General features: G+C 35.8%; 1 protein-coding gene across 1 annotated transcript; it reads right to left on the minus strand.

The window, feature by feature from the left end:
• Positions 1-11,611: 11,611 nt before the first annotated feature.
• On the minus strand, positions 11,612-14,391 carry LOC111909487 (histone deacetylase 15-like). Its single transcript, XM_052766525.1, has 9 exons — positions 14,202-14,391; positions 14,022-14,098; positions 13,825-13,900; positions 13,601-13,677; positions 12,703-12,879; positions 12,476-12,601; positions 12,360-12,410; positions 11,921-11,989; positions 11,612-11,833 (listed from the first exon to the last, which is right to left on the minus strand). Exons 1-9 carry the CDS (start codon positions 14,389-14,391, stop codon positions 11,612-11,614), a joined length of 1,065 nt encoding a protein of 354 aa, XP_052622485.1.
• Positions 14,392-14,635: the final 244 nt, after the last annotated feature.

The raw sequence follows: 14,635 nt of genomic DNA on the forward strand, positions 1-14,635 counted from the left end.
AGTCTCACTAATGAAACTTAATTCCAAACCTTAGAGTTTTAAAAGTTAATATTGAACCCTTATACTTTATAATATTATAAGTTTAATAATATATATATATATATATATATATATATATATATATATATATATATATATATATATATATATATAAGACAATTCAATCTTACCATTAGTAAGCCTCATACACGAAGCCGTTCTATATGGGGGTATAAGGTTACTACGTATAAAATTGTGGTTTAATGGGTGTCCACTCTCACCCACCGCTTCCTTGACCGGTGGAGGGTCGTTAGCCAAATGGGTAGGATAGGACATTAATTATCCCTCATTAAAAGTATAATGATAAATATAAAGTAACTAAACTTTTATTAAATTCCCAATCTTAGTTACTTTAGGAAAAATGTGAAAATGGTTCTTCACACCTTGTTTGTGATCCTCAGCATCCGAGTTACAAACTTGAAGGGCACAATCGAGATTTAAACATGCCATTGAAAAATTCAATGAATCTAAAAGGATCTATGAATTTCAATCCAATTGAAACTTAATAATTTATTTCGTTTATCATGGTGGAAATTGGTAAATCGTCATTTACCTATCTTCAAATATTTTACAATTGAATTACGACAACCCTTTTCGCAATTGTAGAATATTGTGTTGGGTCTTAGCCTTAATATTTCATTTGGGTGTAATATTAAGGATTATCATCCCACCTAAACTTTGTTCTTTTTCAGATGTCTATCTCAAACAATGCTTCCAACCCAATCCCTTCAGGATCTTTCTCCCTCATGAACCTATGTGGGAGGGTCATTTTCGATGGCTCAAACTTCAATGACTGGATTCAAAACATATGAATGACTATTCGCTATGAGGACAAAGAACATGTCCTAGATAAAGAACTTAAGGAGATTGATGTCACCATAGCTACTCCCGAACAAATCAATGAACATAATACTCTTGAGAGGGATTCAACAAAGGTGTCGTGTCTAATAATTGCTACCATTACTGATGAGCTGCAAAAGTCCTATGAGGACTACTATCCTTTTGAAATGTATCAAGATTTGATCGAAAGATAACATCAAAGTGCTCGCCAGGAAAAGTATGAGATCATTGCCTCCATGATCACAACCAAAATGAAGGATGGAGAACCCATCATGGCCCACTTGCAAAAAATGCAGAGATTTGTGGACCGCTTGCTTAAATTGAATGTCAATTTTGATGAAGAGTGGGACATAGATATTATTCTACAATCTTTACCTTCTTATTAGGATCAGTTTCGTATGACCTATCATATGAACAAGGAGGAGGTCACTCTTATCAAGCTTCAAGGCCTACTAAGAACTGCAGAAAACAACTTGAAAGGCAAGTCAGTTGTGTCTACTCTTACTACTACTACTTATGCCCCTGTTCAGGCAATCAAACATGAGAAGGGAAAGAAGATAAAGGCTCCCTATAGGAGCCGCAAGGGAAAGTCTCTTGATGGATCCTTTTCTAGTGGGACCAAATCTAGTTCTGCTAATCTCTGTTCCATTCCGAAGCATGCAGAGTGCTTCCACTGTCATGAAAAAAGGCACTAGAAACGAAGCTGCCCCAAGTACTTGAAGGACATAAAGGATGGCAAGATTAAGCCCTCCTTTCCAGGTATTTACACTATTCAATCTAAAAACTCATCACATGCTAATTCTTGGGTCCTTGATACAGGTTGTGGATGTCACATTTGCTCTTATTTGCAGGGACTAATATGAAGTAGGGATGTGGAGCACGGGAAGATAAAATTAATCATGGGAAATAGAAAAGTGTCGTATGTAACCAAGATTGGAGTTTATTCTTTATTGATTAGTAATAGTTTAAATTTAGATTTGAATAACTGTTGTTACTCGGCTGATATGGCGAGAAATATTATTTCCTTTCAGAGTTTGTATAAACAAGGTTTTACCTTTACTTTTAATAATGAAATTGGTGGTATTAACGCTTATTACAATGGTGTATTTTATTTTGAAGCGTTACATTGCAATGGTATATATGAAACTGTGATGGTTGTAGATAACTTAGGAAATAATGTGTTGCACATTGATTCTTCCAATGATTTGGGTAAGGCATGCTTGTGGGATTGTCGTGTTGGACATGTAAACAAGAAGCGCATAGCCCGACTCCAAAAGGATGCAGTCTTTGAGTCATACGACTTGATGTCGGATGACACTTGCGAATCTTGTTTACTTGGAAAGATGACCAAGTCACCCTTCACTGGTACTTGTGAAAGGGGTGAAGGTTTGTTGGATCTCATACATAATGATGTGTGTGGACCATTCAGAACTGCCACAAGGGATGCTAACCGCTTCTAAGTGACATTCACTGATGATTACAACAAATAGGGCTATATCTACTTAATCAAGCATAAATCAGAAACTTTTGAAACGTTCAAAGAGTTTAAGCAGGAAGTGGAGAATCAATTGTGCAGGAAGATAAAGATGCTACGATCCATTATGGATGAGAGTATCTAAGTATTGAGTTCCTGGAGTATCTTAAGGAATGTGGAATTGTTTCACAGTTTACGCCACCTAGGACACCATAGCTTAATGGTGTGACTGAGAGGCACAACCGAACCTTGCTAGACATGGTTTGTTCCACAATGAGTCGATCTTTGTTACCTATCTCATTATGGGGGTATGCCTTAGAGACTGCCGCCCATAAACACCTCACGAGATGTGAACAAGGAAGGTTCCCTATTAGACCACATCAAAGTTTTGGGTTGCATGAGATGCGAGACTCACGACAAGATCGAACCTTGGAGTGAGCGATGTATTTTCATCAGCTACCCATAGAAATCCTTTGGATATATCTTCTATAGTCCGAGTGACAATGTTCTCTTCGTTGTGAGGAGACGAGTCTTTCGTGAGAGAGAACTCATATGCCAAAGGGACAGTGGGAGGCAAATTAACCTTGAAGAGATTCAAGAGTCAAGCGGTGAAGGAACCTCAAACACTAGCACTCAACCCAAGGAGGAAATTCCGGTTGAGCCAATTGACGAATTCGTACATCTGAGGTGTTCCAGTAGAGTTAGAGTTCCACCCAAGTTTTATGGTTTCCATATTACTGTAGAAAGTGATACATTTATTAGTGATAGCACACTGGTAAGTTTGGATGAAGCTAACAACTACAAGGAAGCCATGGCAGGCCCCAAGTCTACAAAGTGGAAAGAGGCTATGGACAGCGAGATTCAGTCCATGTATGACAATTAAGTTTGAAACTTGGTTGACAATGTACCCGCTCGTAAGATAGTCGGATGCAAATAGATCTTCAAGAAGAAGAATGACATGGATGGGAAAGTATACACATATAAGGCACGACTGGTTGCGAAGGGATTTACTCAAACTCATGGAGTTGACTATGATGAGACCTTCTCACTAGTAACGAAGATTAAATCTATAATGGTTATGCTAGTCATACCTGCATTTCATGATTATGAAATATGGCAAATGGATGTCAAAACCACTTTCCTAAATGGAAAGTTGGCTGAAGATGTTTACATGAGTCAGCTAGAGGGTTTTGTCAATGCAAAGTACCCTAATAGAGTGTGTAAGCTTAAGAAATCCATTTATGGATTAAAACAAGCATCTCGCAGATGGAATGTTTGTTTTCATGAGAAAGTCAAAGAGTTTGGATTTTCAAGAAGCGAGGATGAGACCTGTGTATATTTCAAAGCTAGTGGGAGTATAGTGAGCTTTCTGGTATTGTATGTAGATGACATACTGCTCATAGGAAATGACATCCCAACCTTGTAGGAGGTTAAGTCCTAGCTTGGGAAGTGTTTCGCTATGAAGGACCTTGGGGAAGTTACTTACATCCTAGTGATAAGGATATTGAGAAATAGGAGTAAAATACTAATATGACTTAGTCAAAGTACCTACTTCGACAAGGTGCTGAAGCGTTTCAGCATGGAGAACTCCAAGAAAGGTGACTTACCTATCAAAGGCAATTCCAAACTGAGTAAGTCTCAGAGTCTGAGTATAGAGGCTGAGATAGCAGAGATGAGTTGAATACCATATGCTTCTACAATTGGGTTGATCATGTATGTTATGAATTGTACTCGCCCCAATGTGGCCTTTGCTTTGAGCATGGTCAACAGATATCAAGGGAATCCTGGTAAAGCTCATTGGATACCTGTGGAGGACTATGAACTAGGTACTTACCCTTGGTAGGAGTGATGACTTGAGAGTGACAGGGTATAGCAACACCAGCTTTCAGACCGACATAGATAATTTCCGCTCTCAGTCGGGTTGGGTGTTTACCCTGAATGGAGGAGCAGTAACATGGAAAAGTTCCAAGCACGAGACTGTAGTTGATTCAATGTGCGAACCGGAGTACATAGCAGCAAGCAAAGCATCGAAGGAGGCAATATGGTTGAAAAACCTCATCAAAGACCATGGAGTCATACCATCCATAAAGTAGCCTATGGAGATTTTCTGCAATAATGAAAGGGTGGTTGCCTTAACTAAGGGACCGAGAAATAATGGTAGATCTAAACATATCGATAGAAAGTACCACTTCATAAGACATCAAGTAGAAGAAGGACCCTCGTGGTAAAGGGGATATCGTCAGAGGATAACCCAACAGATCCCCTTACAAAGGGACTGACTAGGGTTAAGCACTTGCAGCATGGAAGGGGCATTAGGCTAACTGACGATATTAGTTTTAGTGGTTAGATAAATAGAAACTTGTAATAGCTAAATTGTAATTGACATTTGATGAGTAAATGAAAGGAGTTTTATTTATAAGTAAAGTTATTGTCTTGTGTCAATTATTTACTATAGTTTCACTTTGCATGTTTTGACTTCCAGAATAATAAAATTATTCAAACTATCCACAGTCTATCATATATTGGAAGTAAGTATGAAAGAAGACTGTCATGAGTTGGCTTGTAGATTTTCTAAGGCGTTAGACATAGCAAAAGTTTGCTACACCATTCATGAGTACTTCTAAAATAAGATTTGAGTATTGGATTCAACCCGTGCTCACCTAAATTACTTCATGGAATTTATCACAAGTAATTGTGAGACGATAATATCATATATTCTTCAAACCAAGATATATAAGTTGTTGACTATGAGTTGGTTGTGCATTCATGGCATGAAAACGCATCAGTAACTTGATGTTATAAAACGTGTCGTTGTGCATGACTTGATGAGTAGTTACTACAAGCATATAATGTTGAAGTTTATATGTTCTTGTTACCTTAGGAGGATTAAAAGCGATATCTTGGGCCCCTCGATGATTTTTTTTACTATGTGTCGGGCCCGGTCGGAACTAAATTGATATGTTCAGTTATGTTCAATGTAAGACGGATCAGAAATCGGGAAACAAATTGCAGGATAATAAGTATGACTATGTTCCATGTATTTTTCCGCATAAATATCTTGAGAACAGGGGAATATATGATCCCTTATCTGAAGGATGTGTCACTGACTAGGTCAGAGTTCAACAACGGCTTTTGAAAGCTTATGATTGCTAAGTCGGATCCTGAGGTCGCATTAGCAGCTATAGTTATTAGACTTATCCAAGGGGGAGACTGTTGGATTTGGTGTCTAAACCCATAACTATAACTGGGATGTACTTGACCCGATTGTAGCATGGTCTTTTTGGGTTGCCATCACCAGTGCAATTTGATAGGATGGACTTTTGACAATAAGGTTATTTATCATTTATTAATATATTACAAGTACAAAATATTAATATGAAATCATATTATTTAATTAGTATTGATCAAGAATTAATTTGGAATTAATTTAGTGATCAAAAGAGGCTAATTAAATATATGGGGATTGATTGTGTAAATCAATGATTCTAATAGTGTGGGCTAATGATCCATGGTTATTTAGGATAGGCTAAACCAATGAGATAATCCATAGATAGTCCATAGAGGTTTTAACCCATGGAGCCTAAGTAATATGAAAGGTCATTAGGATTTACTAGGTGTAACCCTAGCAATTGCGACACTATAAATAAACCCCCTTAGAGCAAAAATCGGTTGCCACAAGATTCTTGAAGAGTGATATTGATTTTGTGCAAGTAACTTATTCTCTCAAGGCTCCTCTTGCATATTGGTGTTTGTGAACAATTAGAGACATCACACTTGAGGTGCTCAAGCTTTCAAAGGTCAATAACTACAAGTCCTTCTAAGAGGTAAGTCATCTTACTAGTTGTATTATTTATTTCACAATTTGTATGCTAGTTAGGATATATGCTTTGGAAAATTGAAAATATGCATGTATTTTTAGAGAAAACATAGATCCAAAGCATTTAGGGATGCATGAGCACCATAGGAGTGTTATATTGCTCAAAACCTAACAACACCATCTATAATAATTTGTAAACCATAGAACTTAGGTGGCATGCTAACCCTACTGGAACGAAAAATGGGTAATGAGTTGTCAACTAGCTCAATTGGAACTTGTTCCTCATGTTGAGTGCTAGTGTTCTCTGAGATTCCTTAATTGGATGATTCCTGAATTTCTTCAAGATCAATAACACTCCCGTTGTCCTATTTGAATATGAGCTCTCTCTCGTGAAAGACTCCTCTTCAAGTTATGAAGACCGCGTTGTCACTAGGTCTGTAGAACAAGTACCCAAAGGAATTATGTGGGTAGCCAACTAAATAACACTTCTAGCTTTGGGTTCAAGTTTGTCATGCGTATGTCATCTTATGAGTGTTGCACAACCTAAGACCTTGATATGTGTGAGCAAGGGAGCTTTCCTAGTCCACATTTCATGAGGTGTTTTTGCAACCTTCTTTTTCGTAACAAGATTCACGATATGGGTGACTGTCTCCAAGGCATACCGCCAGAAATAATCAGGAAGAGAAGCTCGAATCGTCGTGTAACGAACCATATCTAGTAAGGTTTAATTACACCTCTCAACCACACTATTTAGTTAGGGTGTTCTGGAAGGTGTCAAACGTGAAACGATTCCACATTCCTTGAGATAGTTGTGGAAATAGATACTAAGATAGTCACTAACTCTGTCACATCTGAGCATCTTTATCTTCCTACGTAATTGATTCTCGCCCTCATGCTTAAACTCTTTGAAATTTTTCAATGGATTCTGATTGATGTTTGATTAAGTAGATATAGCCATATATTTTATAACTAGTTTATAACCCGTGGGAACCACGGTTAGAAAATTAATTAAACTTTCTAAGTAAAAACTCAAAACTATTAATTTATAATTTTAAATAACTTATTAATTAAAAGATATTTTTTTAGTTATATATAAAATTATAATCGTTGATTCAAATAAATACGTAAAATATATCATCTTATAATTTGTATAAATTTTATTTTATTATAATTTGTATAAATTTTATTTTATTTTTATTCTAATATTTTTAATTTAATGTAATTAAAATGTGATTTAAATTTTGAAATTTGAAATTTGAAATGGAGAATTAATAGATTGATAAGTGTCATGATATTAATTACAAGTGCCAATAGATTGACAAGTGTCATGATATTTCTTACAATGCCTAACATGGTGACACATGGCAAAAGAACTACTCTTTTATTAGTATAGGGAGATCATTTGTAAATGTCATGTAGCATCGATTAGCATCTCTTGTGGTAGATCTGAATGGGCCACACACATCTATATGGATTAGGACCAACAATCCTTCACCTCTTTCACATGTTCCAGTGAAAGATGTTTTTGTCATATTTTCCAAGAGACAAGATTCACATTCATCATATGTCCTAAGATCAAACGATTCCAACACTCGCTCCTTTTAGAGTTGGGTGATGTGTTTCTTGTTTATGTTCCCAAGATAACAATGCCACAAACATGCTTTGTCCACACCGTTGGACAAATCAATATGAAACACACTACTCCCTAGGTTATCAACACGAGTCACAATTTCATACACACCATTACAAGGTAAAGCTTCAAACATAAAAATACCATTATGATAAGCAGAAATAGAACCAACTTCATTATCAAATGAATATCTAAAACCTTGTTTGAAGAATTCATGAAATGAAATAATGTTTTGCATCATTTTTGACAAATAGCAACAATTAATCAAATTAACCCTAACACCACTATCAAGAACAAACACATATGTCCTTATCTTAGTAATAGTTCAAGATCGCCTATTCCTCGTGATCAGATTGAGCTTCCCATGCTCCAACCTCCTCACTTTCGGTTAGCCCCTGCAAATCAGAACAAATATAGAAACCACATCCTGTGTCAACGGCCCATGAATGAGAAAGTTGTGTGTTATTAACTTGAATATTGTAAATACCTGAAGAGGACGCCCTGATCTTTCCATCCTTCAAGTCCTACAGGTACTTAAGGAAGCTTCTTCTCCAATGGCCCTTTTCACCAAAATGGAAGCAAGTAGCCTCCATGGATCACTGACCACATGGACATCACATTGGGTTTCGACTTTGACCCACTTCTAGACCCTTCAGTACGGGCCTTCCCTTTCATGCCAGATTGGGAATGTCAAACCCCGAAAACCGAAGGCGGAAACATTTCCGGGGCGGACTCGTCGTTGAGTATCAAATCCAGTGCACATAGTGAGCAAGTAAACAACCATTACATTACATATTAGAATTTACATATGTTCAAAAGTAAAGTGTTACAAGTGATGATACATATATATATATATATATATATATATATATATATATATATATATATATATATATATATATATATATAGACAAAAGTAGAGACGAGTCTTCTGTATGCTCCGTCTTCTCCAAAAAGGATCGCTGGGTACTTGTCTAAAATGGACCTGAGAATACAAGCAGTTTGAAAATCAGCATAAAGCTGGTGAGTTCATAAGATGTTTGTTTTCTGAAAATGTACAAGTTCCCTTTGGTTTTCCAAAAAGATTGTTATCCAAGAAAATCCTATATTTTCTTAAATGTAAAGTTTGATTAACTGTTTTATTACACAATTCTGGTTATGAATAATTGTTATCCCAGGAAAATCCTATATTTTCCTAAAAGTAAGTTTAGTTATTGAATCCCAATTGTAATGTTTGATTTTCTATCATACTTGTTATATTAGCTAGATATTCTGATATCCTAATTGTGTTACACTTGAATGTACCTAGATACATACCTTCATATTCGTATTCTTATTCTTAATCATATTCATATTCGTATTTTATATTTGTAGTCCTATTTGTATTCGTAATCGTATTTGTATTCGTATTCCTACTCCTACTCCTACTCCTAATCCTATTTGTATTCGTATTCGTCTTCGCATTCGTATTCGTATTCCTAGTCCTATTCCTAATCCTGTTTGTATTCGTATTCGTATTCGCATTCGTATTCGTATTCCTATTATTACCTTCGCATTATTACTTTAGTATTCATATTCGTTCTATTCCTAGTTATACTTTCGTATTCATTTTGTTCCTAGTTGTACTTTCGTATTCGTTCTGTTCCTAATTGTATTTTCATATTCGTATTCGTTCTAATTGATGATTAGTATGAATTATTCGTAGATTATGAAATATAATTTAGATTGTAACACTTTAGCAAGATATCTATAACCAGTCTGAAAGCTAACTTCGTATTTCGAACTATTTGATAACACAGTTTTCAATATTAAAAACATACAGAATATAGATATTTAAACCGAAAATGATCAATTTGAGTACAAGATTTCCTTGTACTTTTGCTTGTATTCCCCCTGAAAAGATTTGAAAAACATTGAAAAAGGGTAGGCGTATGAACTCACTGGTCGACAAACGTGTCGGATTGGAAGCTAAGTGTCGGTTCTGGGCTTGATAACGCACGAGGTTCCTATGTAATATGAAATGATATAAAAATGTATCTAATTAGAATTTAAATCATTAATTAGATACGATTATACACTCCAAGACACGAAAACACTTCAAATCAAGTGTTTGGAGTGACCCGGGTGACATCTAAGGTCGTATATGGCTGGGATAATGTGTTTACTCTTCAAGAGTAAAATCCTTATGGAGTTTTCGGCCCCAAGACCAACTCCACATGAGTTCACGGCCGTGAACTCATGGGGTGAGGGTTTTATGGTGCTAAATGGCCTTATATGACTTGGGAAAATTGGCTAGGATCAAATCTAGGGCATAGGAGTGGAGTAGACTTACACATGGACCATTTAATGGAGTTTACGGCAGTAAACTAGGAGTTTACGACAGTTAACTCCCCCATACCCATTCCTTATGTGTTTTGGTGGTGGTAGAACAATCACATGCGATTTGAACTCATTTTACAAGCCTTGGATGGAATTTAGGGCATCATTTGACTATGTTATAGGAGTTTACGGCCTAGGAAGCCATCCTTAGGGGGTTTACCGCCGTGAACTCCTAAGGGAGGGGTTTTCATTGAGTTTAAGGCTTCTAGTTCGTTTATGGTTGATTCTAGAATTTATTCCAAGGCTATTGGTGTGTTTAAATGGCATTTTAACACTTCAAAATGAGTTTACTTCCCATGATATGGAGTTTATGGCCTAAGCATGTTCTTAGGCAGTAAACTGATGTTTACTCTCCAAAAATTAAGTTCAAGGTGTTCTAAGTCCATTTTGGTAAGCCGCTAAGTCATATCTAAGCTCCAAAGGTCAATTGGAAGGGTTTTTGGGCTCCAAAACCCATTTTATGTGAGTTCACGGCCTAGGACTGTTCTAGGGCCGTAAACTCATGAATATGGTCACTACAACAAAAAAGGCGTTTTACGACGCTCATTGCGCGTCGTAAAACGCTCAGACGACGCGCAAATGCGCGTCAAGGAAGGCCCTGTCATAAAGAGAGACGACGCGCATTTACGACGCGCGTTTACGACACGCAATGCGTATCAAGGAAGGCCCTGTCATAAAGGAAGACGACACGCATTCGCATGTCATAACCTTATGTCGCACGTGTTAATGACACGCAATGCGTATCAAGAAAGCCCCTGTCAAGAAAGGCCATGTCATAAATGAAGATGACACACATTTTTGCGTATCATAATTTTAAATGTTTAAAAAAAATATTTTTAATAGATTTACTAATTTTCAAATTAAATTTGAATTTAATGCCTCATAATAGAAAATAAAATATCATATACAAAAAATATAATCCATTTCATAAAATTTAATGTCATATACAAATAATCATTCCAATAGTAAGTAAATGTAACACATTGCTAATATTGCATAATATTTATTATTGAAAACAAAACATGTAAAACATTAAAAGAAACCCTTGAATAAATTCTCCTTTGACAATCACCTTTGACAATTTTCTTTCTAAAAGAATAACCTGAATGCAAGAACTTTGAGAGGCTGCAAGGCACTAATATGTCAAATTTGTTTGTCTGCATGTTTTCAGCCAAATATAGGAAATTTCAGGAGTATGTATACATGTCATTTACATATACATACATATATACATATATATATATATATATATATATATATATATATATATATATATATATATATATATATTGACATAACATAAAGCATACATTGACATAACATAACTAATTCCAAACAATTCAAACATGACAAAGGGAAAACAAAGGTGGCATACCTGATGCATTCACCCTCATCTTACAAGAAACCTTGCATTTGCTTCAATTTGCCAATTTCACGTTTCAGGTATCGATTTAAAGAATTGGTGGGATCGCAAGCATGACGTACCGGAGGGCGTTTCTGTCGGCGATCGATACGCAATCGTACCCCGTTTGGGATCGAGCCGTTTGGAACGTGGATCGTGACTACTTTGGCGAATCCTGTGACTATGGTCCCCAACTCCTCCACGACTCCATGGAACATTTACACAATACCCTTCTCCACCCATGGACCCCACCTGATAACATATATAAGAGTGAAATGACCATTTTACCCTTCTCGATGTAAAAAATGAGAGAGAAAAAAAAATTAGGGTTATGTTTACCTCATGGGCAGCGCCTGTACCAGGGTAGAATTTTCCACCTTCATGTCTATGTAAGGATATATACAACACCTATAACAACTAAAACCAGTATCATCAGAAATAGTCAGATAGTAATCTACAATGTTATTTATGATTTAAAATAAATTAATCAACTATATTGTTTTATATTTATGTTGAGTTTCATTTTTTTTATAGGAGAATGAATGATAGTTAATTTTACATGGCCTCCTGCAATTTATTACCAGGAAACACTTATAGTGTTTATGTTTTTTTTAAATATCACAAACTCTTTGTGGTTAACCAAGAAAAAAATTATTTCTGTGGTTAAACCAAAAAAAATACAGAATATGGAGTTAACCATATAATAATAAGATCATTAACAAGTTGAAGAAAGTAGTATCAATTATTGCACGAATAAAAAAAATAAAAATAAAATTACTGTTCTGTTCTGCTCAAATATTTCTTGAGTTCCATTTCCATGGTGTACATCCTGTAAATAAATAAGGTTAGATAACTACAACTCATAGTTTTTTTTTTAATTACAAAGATTATTACCCAATCAACAATCAAGACTTTTTTTGCTCCTGCAGCTTGTGCTGCTGATGCAGCAATGGCTGCATTGTTATGCAGACAGAATCCCATTGCTTGTCTCACTCCAGCATGATGACCTGGAGGACGCACCTGACCCATGACCCATGACCCACGACCCATGATCCATCAAACATAAAGATTAATGGAACAAATAGAGAGGTGAAGAATTATAGGTAGAAACTTATTTTTACCAGTGCAAACCCGTTTTTAGCATGCCCCGAGTATATAGCTGATGCCAGGTCAGCACATAACCCTGCTGCCAGCCTGGCAGCAAGTGCTGAATCTTTGTTTGCATATGTATCAGGGGTGAAATAATTGTTGGAAAAACAATTGTTGCTAATAAATACAAGGTTTAATCTCAAAACAGACTTTATATTTTGTGTTTTTCCAGATTAAACCTCAAATTTATTTTTTTACATTGTATTTGCCAAAAAAATTGTAAAATGTGAGTGAGGGTTTTTTTTGTTTTTGGAGAAAAACTAAAAAGGTTGAGGGTTTATTTGGAAGTATTTAGGAGGTTGAGGGTTTTTTCATCAAACAAAACAAACAGCTAATATTAACACGTATTAATTCTTGAATTAGCATATCATGAAAACATGAGCAATACTATGTATAATGTATTTAGGATTTTGTACGTTTAAGGGTGGCTAATATTTGAAGCCAAGAAGTGTATATGAAATTAATTCAGAAGTGAAAATAATAGTAGGCCAGTGAGAAGACAAGAAGACGCTAAGGTAAGGGCTTAAATAGGATAGATATTTGAAGCCCATAATTAATTGTATGCATCATTTTAGTGAATTGGACTTTTAAAGACATCTTCCCCTATTGTCCTTTTATAGAAAGTAGAAACCTTAGTCAATATCTGATCTGATGCATAACTGCCTCGAGCTCACATAAATAATATGATATTTCACTATCTCATAATATGATCTAATTACTAGTGTAATAGTGTTGGTGATTCTCGTTATGTGGGGCCAGGTGGGCCATCTGCAATTTATCATCACAAACTCGCTAACTAATCCTAAGCAGATGCTCCAACCATCTTAAACAAATTAAGATGTCCATTCCATTCCATCAAACAAAACAAACAGCTTTTTTCATTCCAATGGAATGAGCCATTCCATTCCATTCCCTTCCCTCCCTGATTCCCTCATACCAAACACTACCTTAAAGTTTAGGGTATATCACAATCAGCTTATTTTATAGCCAATACCAATGAAAGTGGAAAGTCAAGATTGCAGGTTGACTTTAAACTAATGAATGAAATGTTTACCATCTAAAGTTCTTCACGTGCAGGAATCCTAGTCACACACCTGCAGTTGCCAGGCTGGCAGCAATTGCTCGAAGACGATCTGGTCTTTCTGGATGAGGAAGAGACTTCCTTTCAACCTACAAATTATAAAGATCAAAAAATGATGACATCAAAGTTTTTTATTTATAAAACCATCAAGACTATTAAAAATAATTTTTTTTAAAAAATGAAAATTGAAATATCGGGAAGAATTCTTACTTCAGAATGAAGCAACATCCTGTCATCAAACCCCACTGCTGTCGATTTATGTGGGGCCAAAGTTTTTGAGCAAGAAGCTAACATTGATTAAAAAAAAAGATCAAGGAAATGAAAACAATTTAAATGAAAAAATCAATCTTTATAAACTTATGTGGGGCCAAAGTTGTTTTCTCTTTAGACCTTCTGATTTCCCATTTTGCTTCAATGATGCATTCTGAATAGAATCTGCCTCTTCTGAAGATGATGCAAGAAAGCCATGCCTAAGATCGACCTCTTCTCTCTTGTCTCTCTTCTTTCTTCTTTCTACTTTCTTCATTCTTCTTTCTTCATGTCTTTTCTCTTTCTTCTTTCTTCTTTCTACTTTCTTCATTCTTCTTTCTTCTTGTCTTTCTTTCTTTCTTTTGATTGTTGCCAATCAAACATTCTTTCTCTTGCCGACCTGCTGCTGCTTCTACTGCTCTTGTTGCCCTGCAGCCAAAAGATCCTCCCTCCGAAAGTCGACTCTCAAACTAGCTCTCTTCTACTGCTCTTGTTGCCCTGCATTAAACTCTCATACCTTTTTAGAATATAGAAAATCCAAAATCCAAACAGGAACAATAGCTTATATAACTAAC

The sequence above is a fragment of the Lactuca sativa genome, chromosome 8, assembly GCF_002870075.4.
Source record: "Lactuca sativa cultivar Salinas chromosome 8, Lsat_Salinas_v11, whole genome shotgun sequence".
Taxonomy (NCBI): domain Eukaryota; kingdom Viridiplantae; phylum Streptophyta; class Magnoliopsida; order Asterales; family Asteraceae; genus Lactuca; species Lactuca sativa.